General features: G+C 35.6%; 1 protein-coding gene across 1 annotated transcript in view; it reads left to right on the forward strand.

The window, feature by feature from the left end:
- Nucleotides 1-19,038, forward strand: part of LOC146005016 (uncharacterized) — a 32,394-nt gene extending 13,356 nt beyond the window's left edge. Inside the window, exons 4-6 of the mRNA XM_083144142.1 lie at nucleotides 3,106-3,526; nucleotides 13,091-13,286; nucleotides 18,501-19,038. Of these exons, the coding sequence (XP_083000268.1) occupies nucleotides 3,106-3,526; nucleotides 13,091-13,286; nucleotides 18,501-18,588 (705 nt within the window). The 3' untranslated portion in view covers nucleotides 18,589-19,038. The remainder of the gene's footprint in view (nucleotides 1-3,105; nucleotides 3,527-13,090; nucleotides 13,287-18,500) is intronic.
- Nucleotides 19,039-22,491: the final 3,453 nt, after the last annotated feature.

Below are 22,491 nucleotides of genomic sequence, written 5' to 3' on the forward strand. Positions count from 1 at the left end.
TGGAGAAATCTTCCTAGATAAGGACTGTCAACTTGATTTGTTGTTGTGTGGCTATTGACCCTGCTATGTGTATGTAATCTTTCTGTGTGTAGTATATTTCATCATTTTAGTTTAGTTCTTCCTCTGAGGAAGACCCTGATACAGGGTTGAAATGTTACCTGTTAAGTGTTTTTTTATCTTAATAAACTGCCTTGGTCAGTATCTTAGTGTTTTTAATATGGAAACAAGGCTTAATTATATTACAATTGGTATATTTTATGTACGAAATTTTTAAGATTCTAAGTTCATATTGACGTACAGTGTAAAAGTTGTTTTTTTTTCATCAATGTTGTAAACATTCCATAGAATCAGTAACAATTTTTTACTCTCTGTCCCCTACTCAATCTTCCCGCTGTCTCTTTGCAAGCACTTTGTAATTAAATGCTCACATGATTTAGCCATATTTTGAATTCGGTGATGCTCAGCTTCTTATAGTATGCACAATTGTTACTAGGTGTTTTCCTGGTGCCTAGCTCTGAAGAAGATTTTTCAAGCACTGGACATTATGATTAATATGTATGTTACTAAAGTTTATGAAATTATGTATTAGTTATGCCATAATTATATTTTTTTTATTAAAAAGTAATTGTTAACTATTATATCTGAGCTTGCCCCCAATACCTGTATCCAATTTCTATTCAGTTTCCCTTCTTGTTTTTACATTTAACATGTGAAGTGAATATTCTAAAATTGTGGGATTCTAAGTGTAGTGTTCAGTTAAATATATAGGGACCTTGCATATGTTTAAATACATAAATTGCCTCAATGACTTGGTGTGAAAAACCTGGAAAACTCTGGGAATTTTGCTTCTACAAAATTGTAGACACACTGAATATAATTTGTAAAAAAACAAGATGAGTGTGCCTGTACCCTAAGCTGATTAAAATATTCAATAACATCCTCAATTAAATTTCTGCCAGAACAGGGTGTTCTTTCCATAAACAACATGAACTGAAGAGGTCATCAAGTATGGTTTTCATGTTGTCTAGGTTTCAGAACTGTCATTCTCTAAGGTGGTTGTCCAGTGAATAGAGCAGATGGTAATCGGATGGTGCAATGTCTGGGTTATAAGGTGGATGTATCAGTCTTTCCATCCAAGGTGAACGAAGAATGGTGCGACACATGTAGCCTTGCTTTATGTGCTAAGTAGAGCACCTCCTTTGTGATTTACAAGTGTTGTCACATTTTTCAGTTTCTTTGGAACATGTTCCAGGTGTTCACGATACACAGTTGCATTGATTAGTTCTCCAAACATAGAGCATATCATTCTTTTGATGCAGTGGTGGTTTCAGTTGATTTGGAACAGGCTCCTGTGAAGAACCTACTTCGCCACTCTGTCCAGAGAGGGACCCTTCTTCAGACGTGACAGCAAGGAAATAAAGGCATCTGCTTGGAGCTTACATTTGGGACACATCGACCTTCCTTATACAGCTTGCCAAGATGATGGAGGTGTTGTGGAATGGTTTCTGCACTGGCATGAAATTCTTCTCCCGGTCATCTCGTGTTAGACCATTGTTCACTTCAATTTCTGCTTGCAGATCATCTTTTTCTGTGGCTGTTGTCTTCCAGCACGTGTTGCATCTTCGAGGATTGATTGCCATCCTTGAGTCTTCTAAACGATTCACCACATTCATGTACGTGGTACATTTTCTTTCCCACTGTGTTGAGATTGCTCAAAGTTTAAATTCATACAGCATAGAGGCTTTTAAGCTGTTTGCAATACCCACGCCTCATCTGTCCTCACTGATGTTCAACTTCATCAACCAAACCTGCTGGTCAAATTCATATAGGCTCACCAACAATGATTATTGTCTTATCTGTCTAAAGTTGGAACTCTTAGTGTGAGGACATGGTGGCTTCTCACCGGGGTTTCTGCGTGAATGTTTTATCCGTAGACGTGAAAAATTGCAACTTTTATTAATCCAAACTCAATTGAATTTATTCCTATTTATAAATGCTCTGAGGCAAGATTTTCAGTTTAGCTTTTATTTTTATTGATGATGGACAAGAAAGCTGTGTGGAAAATAACAGAATTGCCCTAATCCATTTACTTTGTTAGTGTACTTTGCAGAACAATATGACAAATGGAATATTATTGTAAGATCAGATATCTTGAAGTTGATTAGTTAAATTTGAGTTTGAAATTCTTGTACAATTAACAATTTTTCATAGATTAGTATATCCTCGTAACATTTGCGACTTGTGTTTGTAGATGTATTTCAAGTCGGAGTATGTGAAATGGCAAATGTAAATTCTGGACCTTAATTTAAATATTCTAAATATATCTATAGCCTACCGTTTGATTGAATTGAATTAGATTTGGAATCATACATACCTTTTATATTAATATATTTGTGTGTGTATGTGTGTGGGTGGTGAAAGGCGGTACTACGTAAGGTTGAAATAGAGAAAATATCTGCTTGTTCCCTTGAATTTTTAGAAAGTTCGGCTTGAAAACTGCTAATTATAGTTCATTCAAATACGTTCAAGTTTCATTTTTCTGTGTTTGTGACATGTACTAATTCTAACAAGTTCAAGTTTCATTTTTCAGCGCACTTTAGCCACCTGTCTGATTTCTTTGTCAGGCATGTAAATGACAAAGCCACCAGACTGGTGACAAAATCTATCACGAACAAAAAGTGCATGGAAAATGAAACTTGAACTCTCATTAGAATGAATTATCTATCTCCGCGTAATCACCAAGCACATATCTTTAGATACAATGGGAATTATACTGTAATTTTATCATCATCCTAGAGTGGCCACCCTTGAGGAACATTTGACATTGTCGGAAACTGACAAGAACTTTCTTGATTACATTTGTATTTGGTGGTTACGAGAATATTTTAATACAGAGTATCCCTATTTTAATTTGTTACCACTAAAACTAATGCACCTGAAAGCAATGAATATTCGAGAAGGGACTGTTGAAACAGAATAATTGTAAGATGTGGAGGTTCCTAGTGAGTTTGCTTTTCATAGAAGCATGCAACCTGGTTTGTTAGATGCATAGATCAGCAAGATAACCGTGGCCACTCTGCAATAAAACCTGTACTTCTTTTGAAGGATCATCCAAAGCAGAGGTCCCATCATGAAAAAACTGAAGATCGACCAAAGCCGATGCAGTCGGCCAATGAGCTGCAGATGCCAAAACTAACCCAGCAGCAAAGTCTTTCTGTTCCCAGCAAGAAGATGAAGACGGACTCCCATGCTAGAGGGTCAGGCGATATGGATTTTGTCAAAGTGACCAAACAGAAGGTCCTCTCTCAAGGACTTCCTCATAAGAAATCTTTCGAAAGAGTATTGAAAGTTGATAAAACATCTCCAAGGGCCGAAAAGATGTCAGATGTAGCTGGAAGGTCAGGAAAGAAAATTGCCCGGCTGTCAGTGAACAGTAAATCCTCAACATCTTCACCACAGAGTTCGACATCAGTGCTTGAGCCGTCTGTTCATCTGCAGCGTTTGGTGTTCAGTTCAGGAATTCGAGGTTTGTAATTTCGTGTGTTAAATGTGTACGTATAATAATAGTGGAGATTATCTAAACAATCAAAATTTACCTTGTTGAAATTGTGAAAAATTCTGCCGTGAGGGGATAATGGATGTTATTTCTGTGGTCAGCATTCAAAATATTTCCAGAATCACTGAAACAACCAAGCTTACTATTTTTTTAAAAAAATTCTACCAGTGTAGTTGGATATTTACTACAAGTGCAACAGATCTTACTAAAAAAATTAAATAACATATTGTAGCTTGGTGCGTATTACTCACTATTAAGTAAAATAAATATTGTTAAATTGTATTAAGTTAAGTTTAACACTACTTACGTGAGTGAGTATGAAGCTTTTTGGAACAACGTTTCAGGGTCCAACTGCCCCCTTCATCAGGTTCGTAAATGTTTTCCTAAGCACTGAACATAGTGCCACGTTGAAAAGTGTTAAAAGAGGATTAGGTTGAGGGTAGGGTTGAAAACATTTAACACTATCCCTGACACATTCCTAATTCAAAAACTCCACATATTGTGGAGTATATTGGTCAGACGGGAAGAAGCATGTGCGCGAGATGGGGGGGGGGGGGAGATGATGACATCAGAGAAGGAGTCCCCAAAACAGGGTTATCAGAACATATTATTAAAAGTGGGCATAAAATCTTACAGAGAGGTCATCAGGAAAGAGGAAAATAAATTAGGTAGAAATGTTTATGAAGCCGCGAATATTTGTATAGGGAGGAGTACTAAACTTAACAAGGATGATGGCAACTTGTAAGAAGATTGGGTTAGACTTTTCAAAAAATGGGATAAGGCAATGAAAACAGAACCTAAGATCGGCTTTCATGTTACTCCGGAGGATATCCGAGCGGCTGGTGAGGAACGAGAATTTGTGCTAGAATGGTGACGTAATAGGAGGGGAAGCAGCTTTCACCTCATATCAGATTGGTGTTGTTCACCAGTGCTGGCCTTGCAACTAACGTGGGTTTTTATCGATTTCATGTGTTCCAGTTTTTAGTGGTTTCAATCAAAATAGGTGTTGTTTTTTTTACGGGATTTTTAATATGTGGAGTTTTTTAATTAGGAATGTGTCAGGGATAGTGTTAAGTGTTTTCAACCCTACCCTGAACCTAATCCTCTTTAACACTTTTTAACATGGCACTATATTCAGTGCTTAGGAAAATATTTACGAACCTGATGAAGGGGGCAGTTGGACCCTGAAACGTTGTTCCAAAAAAGCTTCATACTCACTCACGTAAGTAGTGTTAAACTTAACTTAATACAATTTAATGTTGTTTATTTTACTAAAAAAAAAAAAATTGCAACTTTCAAATCCGTTGTGTATGGAATACAATATTTACCAGCATTTCATTCTCAATTTTATGATTTAAGGATGGGGTCATTCCATGTCAAATCATCCAGAATTTTGTGAAAATGTCACCCACCATCTCCGATTTTGATGAAATTCAGTATACTTATAGAACTTTTCATGCTGATTACAAAAATGACAACTTTTTTTAGATTGGTCAAGGGGTTCAGAAATTACGCGATTTTAAAATTCTCCCTGTACGCTACTTGCGGCTCCACTTTGAATGACACGCATTAGGCTATAAATTATAGTATCTTCTCTCAGGTTTGCCGTAGAAACTTCAAGTTTGATTTCTTTTGCTCAGGATAGTGTAAGCTTTCATTTAAATAAGGTTTCTGATCAGTGTATCAATAATCATGTATTTTATGTATAGTTTCATGTATTTTTTTAGAAAAATAAATGACTAACTTCAGGAGCGAATTTCGTGCAATGCCCCCCCCCCCTTCAATTTCCCCCAAATTTTATATACAGGTAGCTGAGAGTGGGTACTAATGCTTGATGGAAAAATTTGGATGGGCGGTTCAGAGACAGGGTGATAAAAAAATCATTTGCATTAAAAGTTAATCTTATTAAAAATACTTATGTATTTAGCACAAAGTCTGAAGTACAATATGTTTTGAGGTATAACATTCAAAATTTCTGTTCACTATGTGTGAAGGTAATCATAGGCGTAACTTGGTGGGGGCAAAGGGAATCATTTTCCCTATCCAAAATTTATAGATTAATTAAAACCTACAAATAATAATTGCAGTGGAACCCCGATTTCAAGTTCCTCGATTTTACATTTCCCTGCATTTTACATTCAATATTGGTGGTCCCAACATAGCAAATTTTCCTCGGTTTTACATTTTCTCGCATTCTAAGTTTTTTCAGCTTGGTCCCTTGAACAACGTAAAATCGAAGTTCCACTCTATCTAAGTTAGTTTCAACTGTCTTCAATTTCTAAAAAATATTATAACTGTCTTCAATTTTTTAAAAATATTATAATCATAGTCATTAGCATTCCCAAGCTTAGCAAATTTTCTTCAAGAACATTCTTCTTTTTGTGCATTTTATCTCAATATGGAATTTTTTTTTTATACTCTTCACGGAGATACGTAATATGAAGTAAGAATTAATAATACACATTTGTGCTGATTGAAGTTTTTTCCAAATGGAGCTTTTCTTGCCACATACCACAGAAAATCTCCTTGTGATGGGGTGGTTGGAACACTTAGAAGACTTGTATAGACATCAACAGTATCAAGTAACAAGTTCAGCAATGAAGTACCAATTCCATTGAAATAGTATTCGAGGCATAAATGTCTTATTAATCACGTAAGGTGAAATGATAACAACCCGCAGTACAATGTGTCAGCGATTGGAAAGTACTATACAACAGCACCAGGAAGATTAAGTATGCACTGTTTTGAACTTAGGCTACATGTTATTTACAGTGTTCGGTAAGTTACTAATTTAAAAAGTAACTCTGTTACAGTTACTGGTACTTTGAAAGTAACTGAGTTACTTTACAGTTACTGTGAAAGAAACTTACAGTTAATGATCATTGATTTGTGTAAAAATTACAAATTGTGTTCCTAGTACATAATCCGTATGTCATCATAAACCTACATTACTACTGCAAATAAATGATGAAACACAGAATCAACTTTGCGTGAACGATTTTAATTAAGAAATCATTTGAATGCTGACCACGGTATTTTGAATATGGTGTCATTGATTCCACTTTCACCTATTTCTTTCTCCTCCTTTCCCTCCTTTCCAAGTTCAACAAAATCCAAAGATCCACTCCTTCAACGATGACTGTTTCCTAGCTCAACAGTCCACCTAAAACACTAAAGTTTTCACATACAAGTAGATATGAATTGAAGTAAAGCGTGGATGAAGTTAGCATGCAACAAAGCATAGCTTCCTTGACAGGCCAGCAATTCCAAGAAAATCCTTTTACGTAGCATCCAGAGAAGATACAGATATATATTTTTTTTACAGTTGGGAACAGAAAATGTGAACGGCACAATTTGTAGTGCATGAAATTTTGGCAATGCATAGAATACAATCGAGTTTTCGGTACTATCTTCATGGGCGTAACTTGGGAACTTGGGAACTATCTTTGGTTGAGAGAATCAAAGTTTTCAGTCCCATAGAAATAATGTCAAAGATTATTTGCTAAATACATTTGAAAAATCACAATAATTACTGCAACGATACTTCACACTGAATATATATTGTACGCGAAGGATGAGCAGACTAACACAATTTTAGAATTAAATTGCAAGTCCTCAGCGCTCAACTGGGTTTCATAATGTTATTATACTTACATTGCAAGATTTAAGCAACACAACTCAACTTCCAAAATATTATTTCACTTTATAACATTTGATATAAACTCATTTTTCGATTTTTAACACAAGACATTTTTAATTCAATCTTCTTACATATATATCAAAAACGAATCGGAATTAACAACTTAAAACAAATATCGACAATGATACAGCGTTCTTAATCTCAATAGTTCCCTGTTAATTTTATAAACTTGTACGCAATCGAAATAAAGTAAATATTGGTTATTTGTGAATGTAGAAGACAGTCACATAGTCCCCCCACTCTGTATAGAAAACTACTCGAGGGATCAAACATTTTATGATCACCCTGTATGTTATCTAAAATGTGCAGATCACAAGGAGTTTTCTCAAGACATAAAAATTATGGGTCAAATTATGAGGCATATATAATTCACACATACGTGAAACAATACTTAGTAGTAGCCTTGCGGAACCCAATCTCCTTGTTGGCTAAACTACTTAATATAAATAAAATACAATATGTACAGTCATAACACGACTCATCAGTACATTCATTATTGAATTATTACACATTCAGTAAACAACTTGCCTCAAACTATCATTATTTGATCCCTATATATAACTTCATTAATATTATTTACCTGAACAAAGCTGATCTCTGCATAACATTTAGATATACATACGACAAGCTTACTAATAAATACTATTACTCCTGAAAGTAACACATTTCATAACTATCATGACTGACTTCACACATCATTCTACAGATCACAGTGAAATTAATTCCTTTCATTTCTACAATAACATTATTAACTTCAATTAATTATATTTCAAACGATGTCAATAACTGTCATTTCTTTCCCTCATAACAGTTAAAACATTTCAAACTATAGACATTCTGTAATGTATCACCTTTCGTGTACAAGGGCAAAATTTTCTTAATACTTAACTGGAACGATTCATAATTTGCATAATGCCATATACAAAACATTACATAGTAACTTATAAATTTAATTGAGATTATTCACAGCAGTTTTTAATTATGCTTCCATTCCTGACAACATAATTTGATTTAATTGTCTCTCCCTTGGATCAAATGACACTGCATTTTCATTCAGCCCATTAGTTAAAGTAACATTACTGTTAGGGGAAACGAACGGTCGTTCACAGGGCTGACGACAATTAGAACATAAATTTACATTACTGTCGAAAACTGTACTATTTTTCGGTGAATTAGGAAAACAAGCCACATTATGATCTGAATTGGACCTCGTTTGTAGATAACCTTGCCTTGTATTAGAACGTTTATCATTCTGTGGTGTCGCACTGTCTCGTCGAAATTGGGTATTGTTATAACTTCTGTTATTTGCATTTAAGTTTCTTCTAAAGAACTGTTGATTGCCATAATTATTTTGATTCCTCCTTCTGAATGTAAAGTCCTGACGCCGATCAGAATTGTCATTCACATCTTGCCCTCTATTATACGAGCTACCACCGGATGTAGAACCAAAATTAGAATCTCTATTGTTGCGAGAAAACTGTCTATTATTCCTTTGATTAGGATTTTGCTCGCTGTTCCTTGGTTGTGTGTTAACTGTCTGAACTTTGTACTTTTGTTTATCTCTGAAATCTGACACATTTGAATCCTCAGTAAACCTGGATGTTCTCACTTCAAAATCACTAGGCAAATCACACTTCTTACTAGATCTGGTCTCTATCAAATCCAGTCTCTTCAGTAAATTAATAACGTTGTCAACCTTAGTTAAGCCAGCACCTAATATCGTCTGTGCCGTAATTGATGGAAACTGATTAATCAAAATGTCTATGACTTCTGCATCTTTAGGACGCTCTACCAAATTATAATATGTTGAATAAGTACGAGTGGCAAACGCCTCCATGCTCATGCCGCTATTTTGATCATACTTTCTGTTCCTCAATTCTGACAACTGAGCCTGCGTCAATGAGTATGAAGTGTACTGGTTGAGAAACTCATGTACAAAATGTTTATATGTCATAAAGGAATCCACGTGCGTATTGTACCATCCCTCGGCTGGTCCTTGAAAACAATTCCGAATACATTCCAATCTCTGAACGTTTGGAATCTGAAGCAAATCCAAATGTGAAGTTAAGGTTTTAATAAACTTCCTTGGGCTAGATTTCTCTGGATTTCCAGAAAATTTAGGTAACATATTCAACTCATTCAACCGTAGATACTTTCGTGGCTGTTCCTTAGAAGTAGATGGTTTATTTGTATCAGAATCAATGATAGTAGCGTGCTTATGATGCTTCGTGTTGTAATTAGGTTTAAATCGTTTGCCAGAAGTTCCTTGCGAATTATATCTAGTTTTGTTTACTTCAGACATATCAGAGTCTATATTGCTAGATTCTGCAGCATTATTTGCTGGATCAACAAGACTAACATGTGAAGTTTTATGAGGCTTCTTTAATCGAGAATTTCGCACATTAACTGGTGAAGTAGGAGCTGACAAATTAGATTTAGGATTTCCTGTAGATTTCCGTTTTCCTGGCATATGCAATGGAAAAGATTCATCTTCTGAAGCACTGGAAGATGACAAGGATAAAGATACAGGATGCTCTGGATTACGTGAAATTTCAGTAAAGTTGCCATTGTTCCCTGCAGCTTTATGGATTGTTGAAGTATTAGTCATCAGCAGTTTAGCTGTTACATCACTTAATCGTGCTTCACAGATCTCAACACGTTGAATTAAACCTTCATTATTATTTTCCCTAATCTGGCTGATAACATTCCACTGCTCGTTTACCTGCAAACCCAATCCAGCAACACTATCTTCTAACTTACGAATGCTGTTGGTATTCGCTTCACCAGATATATTCAACTGTTGGAAATTTTCATCCAACACTTTAACGTGTCCCTTTATTTGATCATTTGCTGTTTGGCAAGCTTCAGCAACCTGCCCAATCTCCATCCGGAGTGAGTTGCCCAACTCCTTAACAGTGTTGTTCATATTTTCCATACACTTCACCGTTCTGTCTTCAAGTTCTGCAAACTGCTCTTTCTGAGATTTCTCATGCTCTGACAATTGCTCTCTCTGAGATTTCTCCAGCTCTGACAACTGCTCTTTCAATTATTTTCCTGTAGTTTACGGTTATTACAAGCATAAGAAAACAGTTTTTTCTTAGTGACGTTTCAGGAGAACACACGCTCCTTTCATCAGACATTTATTTTCATTCAACAAAAATGAAAATAAATGTCTGATGAAAGGAGCGTGTGTTCTCCTGAAACGTCACTAAGAAAAAACTGTTTTCTTATGCTTGTAATAACCGTAAACTACAGGAAAATAATTGTATCATGCAAGCAATGCGTACATACAAGAAAAACTGCTCTTTCAACTGCTCTCTTTGAGATTTCTCCAGCTCTGACAACTGCTCTCTCTGAGATTTCTCAAGCTCTGACAACTGCTCTTTCTGAGATGACAACTGCTCTTTCTGAGATTTTTCAAGCTCAGACAACTGCTCTTTCTGAGATTTTTCAAGCTCAGACAACTTTTGCCTTACGCTGTCATTCGATTCCTTCAATTCCCGAAACATGACCAATAATTGAGCATTAAAATCTGAAGTACCCGTAGGTAATGGCACGATAGGAACATTCTTCGTTGTCATTGCACTAATTTGTATTCACGACAACAGAACGAAAATATGAAGTACACAAAGAAAGGGACACTAATAAGTCTAAAATTTATAATTCTTCAGTGTAACAAAATCCCCGCACACTGGCCACCAATTTCTTGCAACGATACTTCACACTGAATATATATTGTACGCGAAGGATGAGCAGACTAACACAATTTTAGAATTAAATTGCAAGTCCTCAGCGCTCAACTGGGTTTCATAATGTTATTATACTTACATTGCAAGATTTAAGCAACACAACTCAACTTCCAAAATATTATTTCACTTTATAACATTTGATATAAACTCATTTTTCGATTTTTAACACAAGACATTTTTAATTCAATCTTCTTACATATATATCAAAAACGAATCGGAATTAACAACTTAAAACAAATATCGACAATGATACAGCGTTCTTAATCTCAATAGTTCCCTGTTAATTTTATAAACTTGTACGCAATCGAAATAAAGTAAATATTGGTTATTTGTGAATGTAGAAGACAGTCACATTACTCTTTTTTTTGTTTGTTTCTCAAGTGCCAGGAGGTTCACAAAATATATTTAACTTGTAGGTTTTAATTAATCCATACATTTTGGATAGAGAAAATGATTCCCTTTGCCCCCACCAGGTTACGCCTATGCTTACCTTCACACATAGTGAACAGAAATTTTGAATGTTATACCTCAAAACATATTGTACTTCAGACTTTGTGCTAAATACATAAGTATTTTTAATAAGATTAACTTTTAATGCAAATGATTTTTTTATCACCCTGTCTCTGAACCGCCCATCCAAATTTTTCCATCAAGCATTAGTACCCACTCTCAGCTACCTGTATATAAAATTTGGGTGAAATTGAAGGGGGGGCATTGCACGAAATTCGCTCTTGAAGTTAGTCATTTATTTTTCTAAAAAAATACATGAAACTATACATAAAATACATGATTATTGATAACTGATCAGAAACCTTATTTAAATGAAAGCTTACACTATCCTGAGCAAAAGAAATCAAACTTGAAGTTTCTACGGCAAACCTGAGAGAAGATACTATAATTTATAACCTAATGCGTGTCAGTCAAAGTGGAGCCGCATGTGGCGTACAGGGAGATTTTTAAAATCGCGTAATTTCTGAACCCCTTGACCAATCTCAAAAAAGTTGTCATTTTTGTAATTAGCATCAAAAGTTCTATAAGTATACCGAATTTAATCAAAATCGGAGCTGGTGGGTGACATGGCCTGGATGATTTGACGTGGAATGACCCGATGGCATTTTTGTTTCTTAAAATGCCTTTGAAATGTATTTTTCAACAGCAAGGCCATATGGTCATATCTTGAACTCTAAGTTTCCCTGTTTTTTTTTGTAGACGTTAATGATTTGGACCTGTTCATTTCAAGCTAATTGTTTGAATTTCCATGCCATTATGACGTGTTATGCACTTCACACCATAAAAACAATATGCATTTTTTTAAAACAATAATTCACAATACTAGCTACCCTGATATTAGTTTATAAGCTGGGGAATGTAACAAATTATTTAGAGGTGCCCCATTAGGAAAAATTTTAGTATATAATTTTTTAAGCAACGAGGTATTGTTGGCATAATGCATAGAGGCACATATTTTTGGTAAATAAAAACAAAATTTTGGTACAAAAACTGAGTCAATTTTGGGTTCAAAAGCAGTAAATAAAATAAAATTTCTGTGTTATAGCGGTGAAAAATCAGCTCAAAAGCAGTATGTAAATATCAGATTTTGGTTTGAAAATTGTGAATATAAGCCTGAATTTGACTGCACTTATTAGACAAAATAAACATAACCCTTGTAATAGTACATTTACGCAGTTAACAGAATATTAAGTTTATTCCTGTATAAAGGGTCCATTTTTTCTTCTGAAATATTTATAGCAAAATTAATCGATTTTCCATGAATTGCATAACTTGCAGGATAATTGAAACTTTAGAAAGGTAAATAAACTTTAAGTTTTGTTTTTAAGAGTCATTTCGCTCATTTCACATCATTTCGTGACAAAACAGGGTAGGAAAATACATCTCTCACCTTTCTGAATCATGAACAATTAACATTACAATGTGTTACTTCATATTTCGTGTTTTCATCAAAAACGAAATGTGCATGCCTCTAATAATGCAATATATTTGTTTTTGAAGGTATGCAATCTGCATATTTTGATATTTTTAAAATATATGTTGCTGCATTATTGGTAATTGATGATCTCTTTATAGGTAGAAAACGATCCACCAGTGAATCAGCCTTTGTATGTTCAGTATGTGACAAGTCATTTACAATGAAGTTTGCTTTGAATGCACACATGAGACGTAACCATGACAATGATGGAGGACCCTTTGTGTGCCCACTGTGCGAGGAAATGTGTGAAAACAGGGTCAGTCTTAGTTGTCACATGCGCAACAAACATCACAGGTAAGTCAGCAATATATTTTGCTGTCATAAAGTTTGATTTTAGGCTCTAAGGTATCCACACATGGCCCGTCTCGGGCTCATGGCACTTGTCAATATTGTAACATTGTTTTCGTATATTTTGCGTAGTTCTCTTGGCTTATTCAGAGATAAATAAGAAGGCTGTAATTTTGCATAAAATTCTGCCTTTTAGTTATTATTTCTGTGAATACAAATGTATTTTGGGTGGGTTACCCTATTCTACACCCTCGAATTTTCAAATTTTTTTTTCTTTCATTATGAAGATTATGTGATCCTAATTGTGAATATAAAAAAATTGGAGCACGGAAAGAAGTATTTACGACTGTACAGCCGTTTATATTTGAGATTTTGTCGTTTGAAATTGTTGAGTCCAAATTTCCCACCGATTCCGGGCACCGCCCCTGGAGTAATTGACTTACCGCCCCCTACCGTGGCCCCGCCTTTATCTATAGAGTCCCTTTTAAAGGCATGTTAGAAATTGGCCAGAGTCACCTGCCCCCAACACTATTTCTCACTGTTTTCCACATTGTCACATGAAGATACCAAAAATGAAGGCTAAAATTAAACCTAAGAAGGTAACGTACCTCATTTTTACCAAGTCCAGGTATTGAATTGTGGGTCGAAGTTCAATTTGTAAGTCCAAAAATGAAGTAACTCCTACGTTGAAAGTCCTTGTTGTCCTTTTCCACAGAATACCACCCTCCACTCACTTCCCATCATAAAAATAAGAAGTCTCAAATTATCCCATCTAGAAAAACAAACCTCCCATTTACGGTCTGCAGTTGCCAAAAAGAAATAATTATTTCCAATTACTGAAGTCGCATAAATGAAATCAAATGTCTGAAATGTCCAATATGCCAATATATCACACAAATAACATATCGCAATCGCAAATGTTCCCATTGCACAAGTCAATCATAAGAAGAAAAAGAAAAAATCAGATGTGCGCCTGTGACATAAATCGATCATCCAAAATCTTCAGACTTGCACCGTGATGAAATCGCTGCAAAACCGTTTTGACGTTACATAAGGAATGGAAATATTGAAAAACATAAGTTTCCTAGCACGTAGATCTAAAAAAAAATACTTTCCGCGCTATTAAGAAACATTGTTTCGTATTAAGAACTAATTTTTGTAACAAAAACATTCGAAGACTGTGGAAAATCGAGGGTGTAGAAAAGGGTACCGGAGCCTGTATTTTCCCTGGTTTAAAGTTTAAATGCAGTGTTTTTTCTAAGGCAAAAGCCCATTACAGTCACCTGGCTGCATACGTTAGCATTTGTGTTCTTCCAAGAATGTTTACAATTTTATATCGAATCAGTATGGGTTCTTGATTCAGTGGAACCGTGGTAGTCTAATCAGTAGGGCATCTGACTACCACATGGGAGACCCAGGTTTGATTCCCATGGTTGGATTTTTCCAGCCCTGTCCCTGCTTAAACCAGTTCTGAGGTTTCATCCAGCTTCAAATAAATGGGTACCTGGGAGCAACCCTGGTGGGCAAAGGCACCCAGAAGATGGTGCTGATCACATTACCTCCAAACTGGCCGAGATTGACCTAAACATGCCTTCATGGCACTATGTTATGCATGGGGAACTCTTATCTTACCTTACATTACTTGATCAATGTAGGCAAAAATTCATACCAGTCTATATATCCCTAAAATATGTAGCGAATCCCATCAGTTAGTCTAATCATGTAGTTCTTTAAAGGTCCTGGAGAAATGAATCTACATCAGGTTTAGTTCTTTCTGGGACAATACTGCATGGTGTACAAACCTCATGCTCGGTAGCCAAGAAGTTGATATGCATTGTGCAACACTAGACTGTACCATTTACATCCTGATTATAACCAACTGGTGCAGCAGAGCAGGATCTAGCCAATGGATGAAATATGGCCCGAGTTTTCACTGAAATGTCAGGGAAATAAAGTTATGAGTGAAAAGGTCAACAAAAGGCAGGACTTTTTCACCCTAGATCACTACCGTACGTAAAATTTACATATGCTTCGTGCTCAATTCCCTCCCCTACCTCCCACATCGCACCCACCTACCCCTCTGCCTATGGTATTCCTCGGACATTCTGTCAGGTGCGTGACAGCACTGTGGTAAGGAGGGTGGAAGCAGTGAACGTCTTTAGTTTGTGCGTTATGTGGGACTCTGTACATCAATAATACGTAGCGATAGTAAGAGAAGAAAAATCTTGCATGTAATTTTGACGTACATGTAGTAATAACAGCATGTGTATTCACGTAAGATTTTCATGCCGGTAGTAATACGCGTAGTGAAAATGTCTGACAACTGATAAAATTTGCGAACTTTTGGTCGGAACAATAAAGAAAAATAAACGAGAACTGCCACCAGAGTTCAAAGATTTAGATTTTCAAGAGAGAAAGACTGGATCAAGCATATTCCTGTTTCACGACGATGTAACTGCAGTATCATATAAGGCCAAACAAAACAAAATCGTGGCTTTAATTTCAACAATGCACAAAGATGCAACAATGAACAGTGAAAGTAAGAAACCCGAAATCATTTTGCCCTACAATTCTACAAAAGGTGGAGTAGACGCTTTTGATCAAATGTGCCAACGAATAAAACTAAGCGATGGCCCCTCTCATTTTTCTATAATATGAACATCACAGCGATCAATGGATACATTATTCACACTCACAACTTCTACAACAATCAGGGCAACTCAGAAAATAGACAATTCTCACGAATTCAGTTCATGCTTCACCTCCATGAGAACTTGACCAAGATCTGGCAGGAGCAAAAAAAAGACAATTTTGAAGGTACTGGGGAAGGAAGAGACAAGTACAGTAGCAGCCACATCACAAGGGAACTGAAAGTATTGCAGATTCTGCAACTACAAGAAAAGGAGGATGACAACTACATACTGCTCGTGTGGTGAGCATCAAAAGAAAAAGACTGTGGATAATTCCATAAATGCACTATTTTTTTCTAAGGGATGTTTTTATTCCTTGTTAAGAATGTTATAATTATTTGCAAAATTTGTTTTCATTGTGTATTTTTCGCATTAATCCTTAATGTACATACGTACAAGTTTGTCAACTAATACATTATTTTCATATATTCTGTATTTATTAAAGCCATGCTCATATATTTTATAAAGAATAAAAACTCCAAAATGTAGAAAACAAACAAAATAATATTAAAAAAATATTTGTCACTTTGATTTTATAAACTAAGGTATATGTTAAAAATCATTCACTGCATGTACGTAATATTTACGAGGGACGTTCATTAAAGATTTCCCCTGACCCAGTTCCTATGGACGGAGGTAAACGAAAATTGGTAGATACATTAGTCCTTCTCTACATAGGAACCACCAACGGTCACACACTTTTCCCATCGCTTTATTCACCCGTGGAGACCTTGTTTGTAGAAGTCTGCAGGCTGCTCCAGAAGCCATGAGTTGACCTCAGATATCAACGTTTCATCGCCGTGGAAGTGCGTTCCCTTCAGAAATGGCTTCATGGTTGGGAAGAGGTGGAAGTCTGATGGTGCGAGGTCAGGAGAGTATGGGGGATGAGGAATAATTTCATACCCGCAGAACCGTGCTTCTGTCTGGGCAACATGAGAGTTGTGAACTGGATCGTTGTCTTTCAGGATGCGGACGCCTTTGGTCACCATGCCGCCACTCTTGGTTTTGATGGCCTTCCGCCATTTCTGCAGCAGTAAAGCGTAGTATGTCCGTTAATTGTGGTACCCTTCGCCAAGGAATCCATCATAACTATTCCATGCTGGTCCCAAAAAACCGTGAGCATCACTTTGCCCGCTGAGGGTTGGACACGGGCCTTCTTTGGTGGTGGTGAGTCAGGATGCTTCCATTGCTTTGACTGGGCCTTGGTCTCTGGGTCATAGTGATGGACCCACGTTTCATCCTGGATGATTCGTCTGTCAAAAAATTCCTTCTGGTTTTCCTGGCACATGGTCAAATTAGCCTGGGAGCACGTGACTCGTTCCTGCATTTGGAAAGGTGTGAGTAGCCGAGGAACCCATCGGGCAGACACCTTCCGCAGGTGCAAATGTTCATGAAATATTTTTTCCACAGACTCCACACTGATCTTGGCATCTTTAGCTAGTTGGCGAACGGTTATGCGGCGATCCTCCAAACTGGCGGCTTTCACTTGCCCAATGGTGTCTTCGTCAATGGCTGACTGGGGTCGCCCGGGAATGGGGCTGTTTCTACTGAAGTCCGACCACACTTGAACTGATGATGCCAGTGCTTCACTACGTCATACGATGGGGCATCCTCTCCATAAGTCTCTTTCATCTCCTCAAAAGTTTCCTTTGGTGTGCGGCCTCTCAAGTAAAGAAACTTGATGACTGCTCGGTATACCACTGGATCCATCATTACACATGGCCTAAATTTAGTGCCTGTAAGACAAAAACTAAGAGGAGTTCAGAATTGCAAATTACCTCATGACCTATGCACATATGTATCATTACACATATAAAATTTCAGTATTCTACATTAACTAAAACTGGGTCAGGGGAAATCTTTAATGAACGTCCCTCGTACGTAGCGGTAGTTATACAGTAATATGGGAACGCGGTAGTGTTCTAAGGTTAAAAAAACATTCAAAAATCTGGAAAAGCTAAAATTGGAAACTGAAAACACATTTCACTTGTCCTTCCTAACTGGTTCCTTTAAGGGGGGGGGGGAGATTTTGTATAAAAATGTTTCCATTTTATTTTTTTCATTAATTTTCATCAATCTTTTATTCCTTTAGTTACAATATTTCAGGGCCTACCTACCGACCTCACTACCACATACCTCAGCAGAGGTGGGAGATCAGCCAATCAGTTACAGGGTAATGTGTGGTCAGCAAACTAGATTCATGCTCATATTTTAATTCCCTTTGTAATTATTGAGAAAAAAGTTTTTTTTTTTTGTTGGTTATAAAATACAGTGAAATCCAGATTTTATTTTCCCAGATATTACATTAGATCACAATGTAAAATATTCCTGCATTGTAAGTTTTTCACCTTGGTTCATAAAAAAAAAATGTAAAATTGATGTTCCACTGTATATAAATTTGTTATAAAAAGATATCAACTAATTTGCCGCTAAAGGTTAAATAATATTAGACAAGCATCAGTAAATTTTCTGCCCATTGGTATTTTAAATTATATTGCATGACAAACTTTGTTATTTTCTCTTTTTGCAGAAGAGTTAGCAGCAAGCTTCTACAATCTGTTATGGCAGTGTCAGCAGAAAGTAAAGATGCAGAAATGATAATATCTTTGTCGAGCTAAATACCATAATTTCTGGTGTAAATATTAAACCTAGCTTATCCACCTGCCGGGCTCGCCACCTGTTTTTTATTTTTCAACTGAACACTTTTTATAAAAAATGAAGATAAATGACATTGTTACTGTGTTACTTTTGTTCATAAAATCATAAAGGCAGGCAAAATTCAAGGTGTGGGCTGGCATGACTGAATAATTGGTTCCTGTTTTTTGTTAATGATGTTCTTATAATTATTATAATTACTATATAACTGTACCTATATAAAAAAAAGGCATTGATGCAAAATTAATACGTTTTCGAGTTTTAGTCTATGTTAAATGATGTGTGTCGCACTCATGCAAGTAACAGTAAATAATTGCCAACCAAGATTCGAATCCCAGTCTGGGCATAGATGTTCCTTGTTAGTGCATCTTCATCAATTTCATGATATAACTAACTCATCCTCGTCTTCGTCATTAGCCAAAAGTGGTAGAAATGCAAAGTAAAATTGATTGAGTTGGGGTTTTAAGTCCACTTTATGCACAGAAAGGCTAATCGGGACTGGACCTACAGTTTAAAGTGGGATCCGAACCACCATGTGCCTCCACCGGGAACAAAAAAATAAAATAAAAATATTCTTGTTTCTTGTTAATAGTGGTAACTTTTGCAATTATTATATAACTGAACCTATATAAACAACAAAGGAAGCAGTGATTCAATAACAAAGTGGTTTCTTTAATTTTAGTGATAAAAAACGTGCCCTCCTATCAGCGAAATAAGTTTCTAATACAGCATGGGTGAGCTAGGGTTAATATTGTGAAACTGCATTATGTATACAATTGCATAACAAATACTTATCTCCTATTCTTGACGAATATAATGAAATGATGAACATTTTACTCTACTGTACAATTTCTACATATGTTTTAAAATATTATTGTGCATAATTATACTAACAGTACATTGATATTGCTGGTGAAAACAGTAGAACATTTCCATTTTATTTTTTGTTCATTTGTAAATAATGACATTGAGTTTCATATAAAATATTTTCGTAATAGTAGAAAATAGTAGTTGTAGAACTTATTTTTGTGAATTACTTTTGATTCAAACTTGGAAGCATTATATTGTGTGTAACAGTGACATTATTTTGAATACCATAAATAGATGTGAGCATGTTTATTGTATTTCTCCTTGTCCAATTATATTAAATAAATAGTTATTTCAGTACATTCATGTGTTAACCTTCAAAACTGAATGAGCAATTGCACAGGCCGTGTGTCTAAGCTCATGTCCCCAACCCCACATACACATCCATATAGTATAAAATAACATAACTATGCATATGCCGATTTCTTCTGATATTTGGGAGGACTACAGCTAAGCAAAACATAAATAAAATTTATTTCCATTTGCCATGGAGGAGGGTTCTTTTTTCCAGTAGTACGGACCCAAGAATAAACACACTTGAGAAAAAAACCTTTGACAAGTTGCAATTACAATTAACTAGCTCTGAAAAAGACACAAATATCTGATTACATCAACTTTATTAGTTGAACACAAGAAATCACAATATTTTGATTATACAGGGTTTCTATAAATTAGTTATAGAAAAGTAACCGTTTATTGTGAAGAAAGTGTATTTGTAATAAATGTTTTATACATCAAATCTTAAAGTTTCCCTCTACAAGTGTTCAATATGTGATCCTTTCCTCACACAGCAAATGCCCCAGCGGTATTCGATTTCCTGCCTTCCATTCCATGATGACTGGCCCAATACTAGATAAGCAAACGCTCATGCCTCCAGTGGCGGTGTCTGAAACTAACAACTGGAAGCAAATGACGTGTGACAATAAACTTGAAGATATGCTGTATTCATTGATGTATAAACCATTTCTGTTACACATGCACTTTCTTCACAATCAACGGTTACTTTTGTATAACTAATTTTTAGAAACCCTGTATAATTATGCAACAGAATGCTTTATATGTAACTTTTGATTGAGAATTTGACTATCACATTCTGCTTATGATACTTATTCCCAATGTCCTTTATTGCTGTTTAATATCTTCATACGTGTTCTCACACACACGCATGCATGGCTGCATAGTTTTAAGGATGTTAGTTACGCATCATATAAATAACACTGCAATTTCAAGAAGTAGCACAGACATGTGTACAGGTAAAATTACCAATTCTGCTTAAATAAAACAGTGGCATATTTCAAAACAGAATATTTTTCAACTTCTACTCGACCTTTCCGAAAGTGGTACTTCTATCCAATGTTCAATGAAATGGAAATCTTTTACGATCTCTTTAGTGTTAATATTATCCAGTTTATCCTTATGTACTGGACACAGAGTTGGGTAAATGCACTTCGTAAATAGTTCATGAGGAGATGCAAAGCACAAACTATGTTCAGCCTTTTAAGAAGCAGCAGGCAGTGTCGAAAGCCAGGACACTGGCCCCTCTCATTGTCTAATAACAATAATACAGCAAACAATATAAAATCCAGCAGGAAACTAACAATAAGCTGCAAAATGACTATGGATAAAGATGGAGTGGGCTTAATGGAGAAAGTTATATCCTTCCCGGAATAATGGAATCCATAAAGACTGGAGGGGAGAATTTTATTGGAAGCTCCAGTAAAAAGTAGATTAAATTGGAGGTGAAATAATGTATTCAAACCAATATGAATAAAATTTATGAATATATAGAGGGATTATCCTGACTTATGGTAAAACATGTACATGACTAATACTATTTGCTAATATATAAATTATTAGACTGCATGTGAAAATTGTGGACAAATTACTTAATCTTGCCACTTTTCATACAGAAACAGAGATTTTCTTTCCAAGAAGTAATGAAATATTAAATCTTGAGTATTCTTGCCCCAAATGAAACTATAAAGCTTAAGAATTTACATTTTAAAGTTATATGTATTATGTTAAAATAAAGTTTATGTAAATACCAAACTGATATATGTAAAGCAACCTTGATGACAGTGCACTGAGTGAATAAGTCACTTTCTCACCTCCGAATGTTATGGATTCCAGTTCCTGTTTGTTAATGAGTATTCCTTTCATTAATGTAATTTCATCATCGTGAATAATCAAATGAGGTAGAAAAGCAACAAAAAATTAGAAAGTAAAAGTAAATAACTTTAAACATGATTATCGTCATTGCAGCATCGTCAAGAAGCAGCAAACGATGAAATAATAAATAAACTGGACACTGTAATTAGGCAAGATATATTAAATATAAAATTAAAATATTGAAATTTGTCCCAGAAAAATTATGACGTAGCCATCAGTTTTAGTTAACATCAGAGCACATGCTATTTATTTGCCTAACTGCCTTGAGCGAGTGTTGAGTATTCATATTGAGATTTGAAGATCGAAAGCTGAAGAGAACATATCCTGATGAAATTCAGGATAGTCAGGTGCATAGCTTAAATATAGAGATATGTCTTGATGCCTGTTTGCTTTCATCAGACAAGTAATATTTTATTGCAAAATGAAATAAAGTTGCTATTTCAACTATGTATGTAGCTCAGCACTCTCCTAAATATGCACATAACTACTTATTTAAAAAAAATAGTAAAAAGGGTAGCAAGTAAATGGGTGTACTTATTAGTGGTTGCACTGTAAATTTTCTCTCCAACAGTTCAGAATTGTTTCATGTTCCCTTATTGGGATGGCCAAGAAATACGGCATTACAAGTTGTTTAAATGCTTTAAAAAAAACCACTGTCTTAATTCCTGGCTATCACCGAAGAGGGGACCAAAAACTGTTCTGAAATGGTGGAAAGAAAAAAAATAAGATCCAGCGATGCACCCTTTCCAGTGTGTTGACTAACCACGCATCTCAATTCTTGCATTATGGTCGAGTAATCATTATTTGTTGAACATGGCACGGATATGGCT

Source organism: Lepisma saccharinum, chromosome 22 (assembly GCF_977018435.1).
Source record: "Lepisma saccharinum chromosome 22, izLepSacc3.1, whole genome shotgun sequence".
Taxonomy (NCBI): Eukaryota; Metazoa; Arthropoda; class Insecta; order Zygentoma; family Lepismatidae; genus Lepisma; species Lepisma saccharinum.